This window comes from Acanthopagrus latus, chromosome 12 (assembly GCF_904848185.1).
Source record: "Acanthopagrus latus isolate v.2019 chromosome 12, fAcaLat1.1, whole genome shotgun sequence".
Lineage (NCBI taxonomy): Eukaryota > Metazoa > Chordata > Actinopteri > Spariformes > Sparidae > Acanthopagrus > Acanthopagrus latus.
Genome location: NC_051050.1, coordinates 21,163,718 through 21,176,257, shown reverse-complemented (window position 1 = coordinate 21,176,257; position 12,540 = coordinate 21,163,718). Strand labels below are relative to the sequence as shown.

Here is a 12,540-nt window from a genome sequence, read left to right as displayed (position 1 = left end):
GTGTTGCATTCAAACTGTTTGATATATATATGTTATATCTATAATCAAAAATGTATGTTTTCTGACAGCTAATTAATTATTTGTTAGTTTGCAAAGTAACTCTGGATTTGTATTAAGGTCCTCGTAATGAGTGGCAGTTAATAGGTAATAAGGCTTTTAGGATAATCATTATTATTTAGTGTTATTGAGAGTGTATAATTGTTAATATTAGTGTTATAAACACATTTATCATTTGACTATAAGACAGTTATGAGCACTTAAAAGTTTTGACTGTACATTTCTCAGATTGCGTCATTTAAATTGTGAAAGGCTCAAACTGAATATTTGAGAAAATCCCTAAAATGAATTCTGATTTGTTTTACATAACTTCTTTGAAATCTTATTTAAATCGTTATATCTCAGAATCAATACGCCTGATTACAGATAAAGTTAAAAAAGCTTCAGTTCAAACATGCTGTGACTGAATATTTGTCCCAGATTTACTCTCAGCTTTCATCAAACTGCAGTTAAAATGGGTGGACTGGTCAATATACATGTCAGCTATTAATATCTCAGCAGCATCGTGACTACCTGTAATGTCTAAGCTCTATGAATGTGTCTTGGCAAACACTCCCGTGGCACTCGATGACGCAAAACTCCAAACCGATTATCTGAATAATCGGGCGTGTGTGTGTCTTCCCGTCAGGATACCCTCGTCTGTGTGTCAGAGAGAGATCCAGTCCAGTGCCGGAGTATATACATCAGCACACAGCGCCAAGGAGAGGATGTAACCTACACACTAACCACGCACACACCCGAAGACACGTCGCGCTGGACCGAGGCCCTCTGGCAGCACGTCTACAACATGAGTAAGGCCTCAAAGGACAACAGTGGTTATGCAACCTACGCCCTGAACCGTACCCACCATTAAAGTTAACGAGACAATAATTTAAAGTTCAGAGGTAAAGGTATGACCTTTCTGTTCAGTATATAATGAGCAGGTGTCAATTTAAGACATGGATAAAGAAAAAAGTAATTGCTCTAGTGTCACTATTAATTATAAAGCTCTTTGGCAAACTGATACACAGCATCACAATTCAAATTCAGACCCGAGCTTTTGTCTGGTGTGCATTTTTTATTTCTCCTTGCTATTTGGGATAAGTAGGACCAAACAACTAAACTTGTTTTTGTACAGGAAGTAGTTTTTGCAAAAAAATGATGTCCTCGTACGAGGACAGTGGGCTTATCATAACCTTAAGAAACATTCTTTGCTGTTTGGGACCAGAAGGGCCAAATTAGTATAAATTCAAAATTTTAGCTTTATACCATAAGTAGTTCTCTCAAAAATCACTGTCTTCATAAGAGTACAATGGGTCGATCTTACTGTATGACACAAATAGACATCATTGGTCAAAAAAAGCATACAGCAGTTTATTTTAAAATGTAAACATTAAAGTGTATACATCAAGTGCAAGCAGCTGTTTATTTCAAGCCCTAAACATGGCTAAACAAAACAACAACAGTCCATCCATCTGAGTCCTGAACCTGCAAACCCCGGTGTCTTTGAACGACTTCAAAGTCTAGCACGATTCCATCCACTGATGCAAGCACAATGTTCTTCATTCCAACTGGATTCAGCTTTAGTGGCACATACTGTTGGAATGCACCCCTGTAAACGGGATCATCTGCTCGTCTACTGAGATGCATTCTGGATGAACCTGAAGGTGGCAGCCAGTGAGTATGCAGTTCATAAAAGGCCTCACCTTCCAGAATTTGTCGGTTTTCCTCGTCTTGTGGAACATCATCATCGATGACTACATTCAGACGGCTCTGCAGTTTGAAGAACCGATCACGTGACATTGTGTCACTAATGGCAGGGATTCGTAGGGCACTGGACCAAAACATCCTCGTCTGTGGATAAGACACGCAGGACATCAAGATTGCTGCTCCAAAAAAGTGATATATCTCATCAACCGAAGTGTTGAGAGATCTCCCACTGTTAGCCAGTGATGTGGCATGTGTGCAGTCAGCAATGACTTTCATCAGCTCTGAGTTACTGTACTGCTCCACATAATCCAGCGGCTGCCAACCTGTTTGCTCATCTTTCAGTTCGGCGTCTTCAGCCTGAAACTGGACTAAGTTTTGGGTAAACGGAGCAGACCTCCAGCGCTCTCCACGTCCAGCATTCCTAGGTTCTGCCCTGGACTCTCCACGTCCTGCCATGGGGCATGCGGCTGCCATGACAGATAACTACTTCCACCAGCGGTTTTCTGTTTCCGGTTGCCTTGAAACTGCATGACTGACCGCCGCTGCCAAGCTAGCCCAAAACAACTAGTGTTGTGTCATAAATGATAAATTGCATTTAAAATGAGCGCGGGTACAACATGTGCCGTTGTAGGTTGCCACAACAATTCCTGAAAATTGAAGGTTTTCTCAGAAACTTCTTGTGTAGAACATCAACAGCTTAGACAAACATGTCGGTGCCCTGCGCCCTACACCCTGCTGAGGAAGGAGGAACAAAGACTAGTTTGTGGCTTTGAGACCAAAGTGAATATTTGGGCTTATGAATACCTTCCACAAAATAGCTGCTGCATGACTACATGACCTCCCTCACCTGGCAACTTTCCTTCAGCATTATCCACTTTGTATGTTTAGCTTGATTGATGGTCTGGTTGGGCTGAACTGCTGCCTTCAGAAATATAAACTTGCTGCGTTTCTACAACAGTACTTTCTGTGTTTGGTCACTGTGCAGGTAGTTGTATGCCTCTGTGCTTTTGGAACTGCGTAATTCTCCGCCATCGACACCTTCATGTCGATGTAGCTAACATCGGGCCACTGCGTCATGTCACCTGCCCACTCTGTGGGAACTGATGTGTGAGGCACTGTTACAGAACTGTAGTAACGACTTTTTAAAATATCAGTTCTGTGTATCCACCTCCGATTTTTGTACATTTTGTCACTTTCTTTGTGTTAAAAGCCTTTTTTTAGAATGAGCATGACAGCTACGCTAGCGTAAACACAGACTTCAACCAGTTCAACCTGAAGAGCAAAACTGACTACCGCTATGAACCATGGGTAAACTCGCGAAGTCAGTAATAAAATTAAAGTTTTAAAAAAATGGATTTTCATGGTGCAAAGAGGCAAAAATGTAATGTCCTCACATGAGGACGCAGGGCCTCACAGGAGGAGATTCACAGTCAGAAACAACTCAACAGAGTCTGTTCTTACTTCTGATACTCCACCTGAAATCTGCAAGACATTGTGAGGATATCCTCTGAGCCCTGCAGTGAGAATTACCTTTGTGAAGCCAATAATGCTCATAGTCATAGATGTGTTGTATGCTAAGCCAAGCTAAGCTAATTGGCTCTTGGCTGCAGCCTTACATTCAGTATACAAACAGGAATGTGGTATCGATCTCCTCGTCTAACTTCTCGTCTAATATATGTGTGTGTGTGTGTGTGTGTGTGTGTGTTTGTGTGTAGCTGCATCTGTTCCTGTCATAACACAAAGACATTATCAGGCTCCAGCAATAAGAACAGGACAGCAGCAACGATGAGCTGGTTGGTCACTTTTCACACATTTCTTTCTTTGGTGGCAATTTCAACAAAAACATTTTTTTGAAAAGCACACATAAGTATCTATATTTAAAACCCTAATTTTATTTTATTTGATCATATCTTTAATTTCAGGTGTAGACTTGGGGTCGCTTTTAGATTAAGAGATGACGATGATGTGTGTAAAATAGAAGTGGAATTCTTAGGACCTGTTGAAAAAAGTTTTTTTTACTACTTCTTTTATAAATCGAATATGAGCACACTGTCGGAAATGACATGAAGTCTAAGTTCAAATAAAAATCAAATAATGAGGCCCCTGATGTTTGTTTTGTCAGCTCAAAGAAATGTCATATCCTAACATTTGGCACATACTGTATTTTATGTAATTGTGTCTGGTGTCTGGTGGCAGTTTCCATCGTGTCGGAGTGTGACGACTATATTCAGGCGCCAGGGACAAACGTAATGACTTGTGATTATGGGACGTCATGCCGGATGTTGTTTAGGATGCTGTCTGAACATTTTTACAGCCTTGTCTTACAGCAGTATGTCATTCTAGAGAATGATATTGCCAAACCACTTTCAGTCACACAGCCAGTTATTTGTGCACAGCTAATTTGATGCTGCAGTGACGGTGCAACAGTAAGTGGCCACTGAGCACCATAATCAGACGATGTGGTGCCATAGGTACGCAGAAGGAAGCGTTTGAGTGGAGTGAACCTAAAAGTCCAAGTAAAATGACTATGAGTTTGACTTTGGTAAGCTACTACACCTCAAAAGTCTGCACAAAACAAAATGCACAGTGAACACTGTGGTTGTAGCAGTCCCGTTGTTTAAGACACGCTATCTTTCTTTGTTTCGGGATGATTTTTAAAATCCCTCTGGACTAACTGCAGGGGATTCAGATCACCTGTCTGCAGGGTGTTGGAGACTGACTCCTGATTGAGGAGTGGAAGCAGCTTGGGCTAATCATAGTGTGGCGACGCCCCTTCAGTGAAGGCTTATAAGAGGGAATGGGGAACAGCACCCAGGTGGTTCCCTCATTCTGATGCTGTCCCTGTTTCACTGAGAACCTCTTCCCCTTAGACTGCCAGCCAGAAACGCTGCCCCACGTCATTCTGGTGAAGAAACTGGGTTCATTCTTTAACTCCTTGAAACCCCCTTACACTCTCCCATACCTCCCCTCTGGATTGACATGTCTGTACTTTATGTCTTTTATGTAGGTTTGGCTGGCCTGTCAGCATTTTTACTGCCAGTACCACCACAATGTTGTTGTAACAAGTAGCTTGACATGTTGGCAAATTACATCTAGCATGATGTCTTGCTGTTCTGCACATAACTAACATTACTATCTGGCTTTCCTCCCACGAATGTCTGTTGTGTTTGTTTAAGCTCTGGCACTATTTGTTGTGAATTATCCGCTTCATTAACTCCTGGAAGGCATTCTAAACAGTGGCTTTAAGGAAATAAACTACAGGTGCATAATAAATATATTAACATGAAACTTCCCTAAATGTTTTTTTGTGTGTATGTGTGTTCTAAGTTTTCTCAGATTTTATGTTTAAATATGCGGTATTATCTAATGAAAAAGGCATCAGTTAGCTGGAAGTTACGAAACACTGGATAAAACCAGGTTCACAATTCTTTTTGTTGACATAGGAGAGTCAAAGACTTTTACAAAGGGGAATTACAAAGGGAATATGGTGCAACCACCTCTGAAAAATTTTTGAGGAAACTGCCTGTAAATACACGTGATGTAAAGTCTGATATTTTGGACACTTTTATTTCCTTTTAAGTAAGTTTTCCATTCAAGTCTGCATTTATTTAATATAATCAATCTTTTTCAAAATACCACTCTGAGCTCCCAGTCCCAGCCACTAGCTGCATGGCTAATTGGGCTAACAAGCTTACAGAAACTACAGTTAGCTGCAAATCTCATGAATTCAAGAGGTGGCCAATTCTTACATATTGCCCCTTTTTAAAGTCGCGGATTTTGCCGTATTATTTTTTTGTAGTTTACTTCATCGTCTCCTCCATGTGAAATATTTCAAGAGCTTCTTTAGAGAAAATAAAAGTACCGTATTGACCCGAATATAGGACGACCCTGATAATAGGACGACCTCTCTATTCAAGACTTCAGAAAAAGGCTCTGATAACCAAAATTGACTTTGAGGACTACTACAAGCTTTTCTCTTACTGTGAGTGTTTTTCAGACGGTCTTTTTGGACCCACCATCTTCGGACGTTACACTCCGTAACTCCGTATTTCTTGGCTGCCTGACAGTTGTTTGACACCTCTGCTGCACTGACCACCACTATCGTAAAATTAGCATCATAGCTTCGGCTCAGATGTCTGTTAACTTGCCCCACTTTTGATCCACTTTGCCCTGTACAATCACCGCACCTCTCCATTTTTCATCTCCTGTCATCTCTTCTCCGCTGTGATTAACAGATAACTGTACATGTAGAAGTAAACATGTATGGAAGGCTGTGATCCTACCCTCTCACTAACGTTACGTAGTGCAGAAACAAGTGGAAGGGGGGCGGAGCAGCTGTGACGGAGACACCATTCACAATATTACAAGACACTGTGCCATCAAGGTGATTTTAAAGCTGCTAAATGTTATTTTAAGTAAGATGTGGAAGGAGAGAGAAGACGGATTCATGCCTTTAGACAGTAACCGTGCCAAGGGTGTGCCCTTAAGTCTGCCTCTGCGGCGTGTCTTTGCTACTGAGAACCTCAGGTTCAGCAGCGTCTTCACACTTCAGTGCATCTGTGGTATTGAGATGAGCAAGAAGTCTTCGTGTTTGCTTGAACAGTTGCGTGATACGTCAATATTTCCAGTCATCAGACCGAGCGGGTGTGAAAAAGTGAATGTGGTTAGCCACTCCTTGGTCGAGACGAGGGTGTGTTTGCTTGTATACTCTTTTAAAATTTTTCTTTGCATGTATTATTCAACTGAGAAGGATAATATTCCCTCAGTGCAAACAGATGATGTGTGAGAAAATGTTGGTCCTGTCTGTCCTCTGCCCTGCCTGTGCACAACTGTACAAAGCTAACTTCCCTTGTATGATGGTGAACACATTTCCCATTACAGTGCTCTGGAATTTTACTACTTCATCAAAGGCGTCATTTAGGTGTTAGCTTTGGTCTGTCGTCATCCTTTACAATGTTTCGATGGCGTGATGATATGCAGCCGTCTGCTGCAGTTGTTGTTCAGGCAGGTTTGAAAATAGCACCAGGAAACCCTATTTATAGAGCATCAAAAACAAAGACACAACATGCATTACAATAAAACAAACACTAAATGCAATAAAGCCCAACACTTAAAGACAAGAATAAATGTTAGCAAAGTATGTTTCTGTAAAACCACAATGATGTTAAAAACCCAACATTTCTTTCCATTTGTTTGTTGAATTTTCTATTTTCCTTCAACACAATAATGTGCTAATGCTCTGGTTAGGTTTAGGCACAAAAACCACTTGGTTACTTAAACCAAAACATCATGGTTTGGCTTAAAATGCCTGTTTTGGTCACCACACTCACGGACTGAGATACAACTTTTGGTTGCATCAGAAATCACTGGAAATATTTGAAGGTCTCCTCAAAAACAAATGGTTATGTTGGAACTAAAATGGCTGGAAACATCTCCAGGGGTCCTAAAAAAAAAAAAAATTAAAAAAAAAAAAAAAAAAAAAAAAATATAAATATATAAATATATATATATATATATATATATATATATATATATATATATATATATATATATATATATATATATATATATATCCCGTGGCGCAACTTAGGCTCTGGTCACCCGTATGGCAGCCTTGTTGGCTTGTAATAGCACCACCACCTCCCCCTCCACCTCTTGCTGCGACAGGTGACTAATAAGCATAAAATGTGAACATGATATGTCTGGGACACATGTCAACGTTGGACGTGACTGTGGTTTGCAGAAAACATGAGATCCTGACGGCTGGGCTGGAAAATCAACAGCATGTCTGCGTCAGATTTTCACCAGGGGGAGCGAGTACAGAGTGAACAAGAGGGGGTCCCACAGCTGATCCTTGGGGAACCCCACACATGAAAGGTGCATGAGTAGTTTAAGGCAGCATGAGCACATTTACGCTTGAAAGACAACACAAAACAAGTCATTTTCATGACAATTAGGTCATCTTGATTTATATTTAAATTCAGTAGTCTGGTATATAATACAGGCATGACATAATTGTACGTACAAAGATTTCGGCTGATATGCGTATTGTAGCTGCTGGTTTTCTGCGAGCTTATACTAGTGTAAACAATTTGACAGGTTTATTTTTACAGAGACAAAAGCTGGCTGCAAGCAGATTAATTGCTGGCAAAAGCCCTGCCATTCATGTGCTTGTGAAAATCAGTGCATGTGCTATTTGTTGCAGGCCAGTGGAAGCAGTGTTGTGATGGCCTCATGAAGATTGACACGCTGAACTCCCGGAAAGCCATTACAGTGAAGCAGGGATCGCTTTACCATGAAATAGGTAATATAACAGAGGACGCACTTCCAGACCTTATCAGTAGTTTTCCCCGTTTACATGCACAGCTCATCATTTTGCAAAAACATGGTATCTGTGTGATTCTGGGCCCCTCCATTTTATTTCTGTCCTGCGTTTTTCAAACTATAAGCAGACCTGAATATCTTGCAAGAGTTGTGTGATCCGAGCCATGTGATGTTTTGTCTTTTTCAGTTGGTTTTGAAAGAAATCCCCATCCGCTTCAGGTTTTTTCAGAGAGTTATGAAATTCTGTTTTGCTGCAGAGCTCCAGAAACGTTGCGTGGCCTCCAAAATCTCCCCCAACTTTCCATCATCGTGGGCACGAGAAGAGAACAACTTAATTTCTACATTTTTGCATGAATTTCTCCTTTAAATCTTCACTGTGACTGATGCAAATTTTACGAGTCTGCCTTTTGCTTTATATTTCATGCAGGAAATAAAAGACAGTAATGACTGCCTGGGACAACAGGGAAAAAGAAAAACTTGCCAAGACCTGAGTGTGTATAGCTCGCTTGTAGTTCAGGAGCTAAAACCTGTTAACATACATATCAGTGAATGGCTGGATGGACTGTAATGACCTACCCACATATAGACATCTGACTAACCATGCCAGGAAATGTGACAATATAATGAGAGGTGAAGCATAATGCTTCCTTATGTCTTTCTTCTGTGGGCCGGAGCGACGCCTCGCCTAAGAGCCGCCGAACGGGTTAGAGTAAATAGCAGGATGTAAGAAAGATAAATAATGCTCCCTGACAATGTCCTGGAACAACAGGCCAGACTGTTGACGTGAATAGGGGCATTATCTCCAACACCTGCTGACAAAAACATCAGTCATGTGGAACGGAAAATATGCACACTATAGCAGGGGAACAAAAATAGGCCAACACCTAAAATGTGGGTGTGTCGCCGAGACGTCAAAATGTCCCCTTATTTTTCTTTTTATTTTAAAGAACATTCCAGTCTTCGAGTCAGACGGCCAGGAGGAAAGATAAGATTGTAAGGGGAATTTGGAGGGATGAGACACTTCCTTACAAGAGGAGATGTCAAAATCTCATCTCTCCAAATTCCCTTTTTATCAGTTGGTTATCAACCAAAACATGTTTCCTGTCATGTAAGGTGATGCTTTGAATACTTGTCCCAGAGTTGGTTCTCTTTAAGAATTTTAAATGAAGTGACTCATCCTCCTGTTGTGTCTTTTGTCCTCCTCTTCTTTTTCAGTAACACCATCCTCACCCGGAGAAGGTCTCGCCGTTCCGGATTTATCCAGTGAAATCCGCACTTTGCTCTCTTCCTACTACAAGGAAAGGTACGCAGCAGCAGACCTTCCCCTCCACCCCAAACACCACCATCAATGTTTTAACAAATAAACTCCATTGATTTTTGGTAAATATTCATATGTTCTTTCAAACAAGTTGGGACATGGGCAACAAAAGGTTAACACTTAATAGTGTCATGAAACGGTATGAACAGGGCGCCCCTTGAACTGCACAATTGTCCGTAAGAATGGGGCGATAAACTGCGTGGGGAAATAGTTCAACAATTTAAGGCATTGCAGGAATGCGGGAATTTGGAGACTTCACCATCTACAATCCTGAGTATCATCTGGACACATATCTGCGCCTCACGGTCAAAGCCGTAAAAGCCAACATCGTCATAATTGTCTGTAAAATCCGGTCCGTCAGGCGGACGTGGTTGTAGACATGATGTCATCACACGGGCTTGGGAACGCTTTTGGAAAAACGCTGCAGGCCAATTATAAATTCAAGTTGAGACCGTGGTGCAAAGTGAAAGCCATATATCAACAATACCCAGAGACACGCCAGCTTCTCTCGGCTCGAGCTCACCTGAGATGGACTGGCGCAAAGTGAAAACATTTCCTGTGATGCACATTTCAAAATGTTTTGGGAAATGATGAAAATGGTACACTGTGGGTTACCGACAGTTACCAGCACAAAGTAGAAAAGCCCGGCTCGGTGCCCATAGCATGGACGACTTGCTCCATTTCTGTTTTAAGCAGAGTCCCAACTTTTCTTGAATTAGGGTTATGCAAACAGACGAACAATAATCCCTCCGGGACGGACAAATCGCTTTGAGTGATAAAGCAAATTCCTGCTCACACACTTCAGTTCTTCTTTCACTGTTTATTTTTCCGTCAACCGAGGTGATAGAAGTGTGAATGATGACATCTGGGTAATTTGTGACAGCTTCTGAAGATTTCACATCTTAGAGTGCCGAAGAATGAGGCAGCAACTTGCTCATGAAATCACGGCCGGTTCGCAGTGGAGTTGTCGTGGGTGGCTTGTTTTTGTGTAGAGCTCTGTGACTCAGGCTTTATCACCAAGTTGCAATTACATAAGATGGTCCAGTTATAGCTCGGTCTGTTTGTTCAGTTTATCTATTCTAATGAGTGAACTCAAAAGAATAATAAGCAGGTCACACACTGTGCCTCCATGAACCCATTGAGGTCAGCGGGGACGTGACACGACATCACAGCTAAGCAAGATAAATGCCTCCTTTGAGTCGAGCACATAATGGTCCTTTTATACACTGTAGGCCATGACATCAAACACTGGATGTTTTCCAGATGATTTGACTTCTTAGAAAAGGCAAATAGTCAAAGTTACAGGTTTAAGTTTGCACATAATGCACCTGAGTGTCAAATGCTACACGTATTGTTCAGAGGTGTCATGGTTTGTGTGCAGAGAAAGCCCAGTGATGTCTGAAAGAACAGGTTGTACCAGGGACAGACATTATTTCTGGAAGGAACAAGCTAATGCTGTCATTGTGCAACTCTGAACGCTTCATATAGGAATGTTCTTTTTCATAGTACACTAGTAATGAGTCAGATCTCTCTCTGTACTGTGTATGTGACCATATTGCACATAGAAACGAGTCGGGCGCCAGTGAGGTGCGAGTTAGATGCCTTCCCACAGATTGCAATGGATCTAATTTTCTTTCAATTGAAGAAAATGACTTTGACACAGTGTCATTTTTAGATTTGTAATTAAAGGATTAATTCACACAAAAATGAGAATCCCATCATAATCTAGTCACCAACCAAAAATCATCATAATCTTGAATATATTGAATATTGAATATCATGCCATCCACCCATCAGCATGGAAGCAGGTGTAAATACTATTTACTATTTTAAACGTCCCTCCCTATGTTATTGTTTTTACTGGAATCATACAAAAGCACAAATAACACGGGTTTAAAGGGACTTAAAATGAAAAAAAAGCACTTTTGTACACAGAGTTTATGGGGACTGTTCTGGGCAGGGACACATCCTTTTTCCTTTCAGTTTTAGTTTAACCCTGACCAACCAGCAAACCAACTGACCAAAACATACCGGTAAATAAAATAAAATGTTTTTCCTCGTGCCAGTAGAGGAATGCAGTTTACCAGTATCGTGGTGCACTTGCATCCTGGTGATTTCATCTAGAAAATATGTTTTGTTTGTGTTCTGGTAAGTCAAGCTAACTCATCCTCATACCAATCATTGCAAGATAAGAAATTGGCAAACTCACAGCTACAGTTGAGGTTTTTAACTGATACATGCATGAATAGCTGTAACTGTCAGAGGGTGTTGTGTCTGCTGTGAGTGCAGACAGGTTTTATTGGGGGGTGTGTGTGTGTGTGTGTGTGTGTGTGTGTGTGTGTGTGTGTGTGTGTGTGTGTTTGAGAGAGAGAGAGAGAGAGAGAGAGAGAGAGAGAGAGAGAGACTATGTCCCGATTTTAATTTACCTGCCTTGGAGTTGATTATAACAACAAAGAAATAGATAGAACCAGATAAAGTAAATTTAAATTGATGCTATCTTTGCAGAATTTGTTGGTTGCTGTAAATAAATTAGATTTTTTTTTTAAATCTCTTCAAACATTTGCTGTGTGTTGGTGAGTCATCAGCCCACCTGTGCTTTTATAATTCAAGCTTTGTTTTTCCAGATGACTAGAAACGTCCACACACCTCTAGTGGGTCACGAGTGGTGATCCGATGGGATTATTTTTGTTGATTATTTTTGTTTCTCCCTTTGTCTTACAGATATTGATGACCCTGCCCACAGCTGCACCGGCGGCGTAAGGACCTGCTCTTATTCTATCCATTTGTGGTTGCTACACCTGCTGAAGACAACGAACAAGGACATGATAAATGCTGCTATTTGGATATTCTACAGAGGACACATCCTTCCACACAATCTTCTACCTCTCCTCCCTGAATCTTAAATGTTTGTCCAACCAGAAGTATAAACAGTACTGAAGAATGAACAGTGTAAGCCTGAAGTCCCAACTCATCACCGGCTATTATGCCACTAAACTGTTGATCATTTGAATTTCGGTGTAATAAAAAATCTACAAAAAAAACCAAAAGGAAATAAAACGATCTTCATTTACAACACACAAGTGCGGCATTCCATGTTTTTGGATGCTTTTAAAGGATTGTTCACGTAAATAAACAAATGTAACATGCTTAAA

General features: G+C 40.9%; 1 protein-coding gene across 4 annotated transcripts in view; it reads left to right on the top strand.

Annotated features, from left to right (window-relative positions):
• LOC119029737 (rhotekin-like) overlaps positions 1–12,540 on the top strand; it is a 19,854-nt gene extending 7,314 nt beyond the window's left edge. The window contains exons 11-14 of one of the 4 annotated variants that reach the window (XR_005078065.1): positions 686–848; positions 7,490–7,623; positions 7,952–8,050; positions 9,286–9,324. Coding sequence is in view for 2 of the 4 variants with exons in the window: in XM_037116801.1 (XP_036972696.1) it covers positions 686–848; positions 7,952–8,050; positions 9,286–9,373; positions 12,110–12,116 (357 nt within the window). In the remaining 2 variants the exon portion in view is untranslated. Of the gene's footprint in view, positions 1–685; positions 849–3,461; positions 3,540–7,489; positions 7,624–7,951; positions 8,051–9,285; positions 9,374–12,109 lie in introns of those variants that run through there. The other 3 variants (XR_005078064.1, XM_037116801.1, XM_037116802.1) reach the window with 3 other exon arrangements.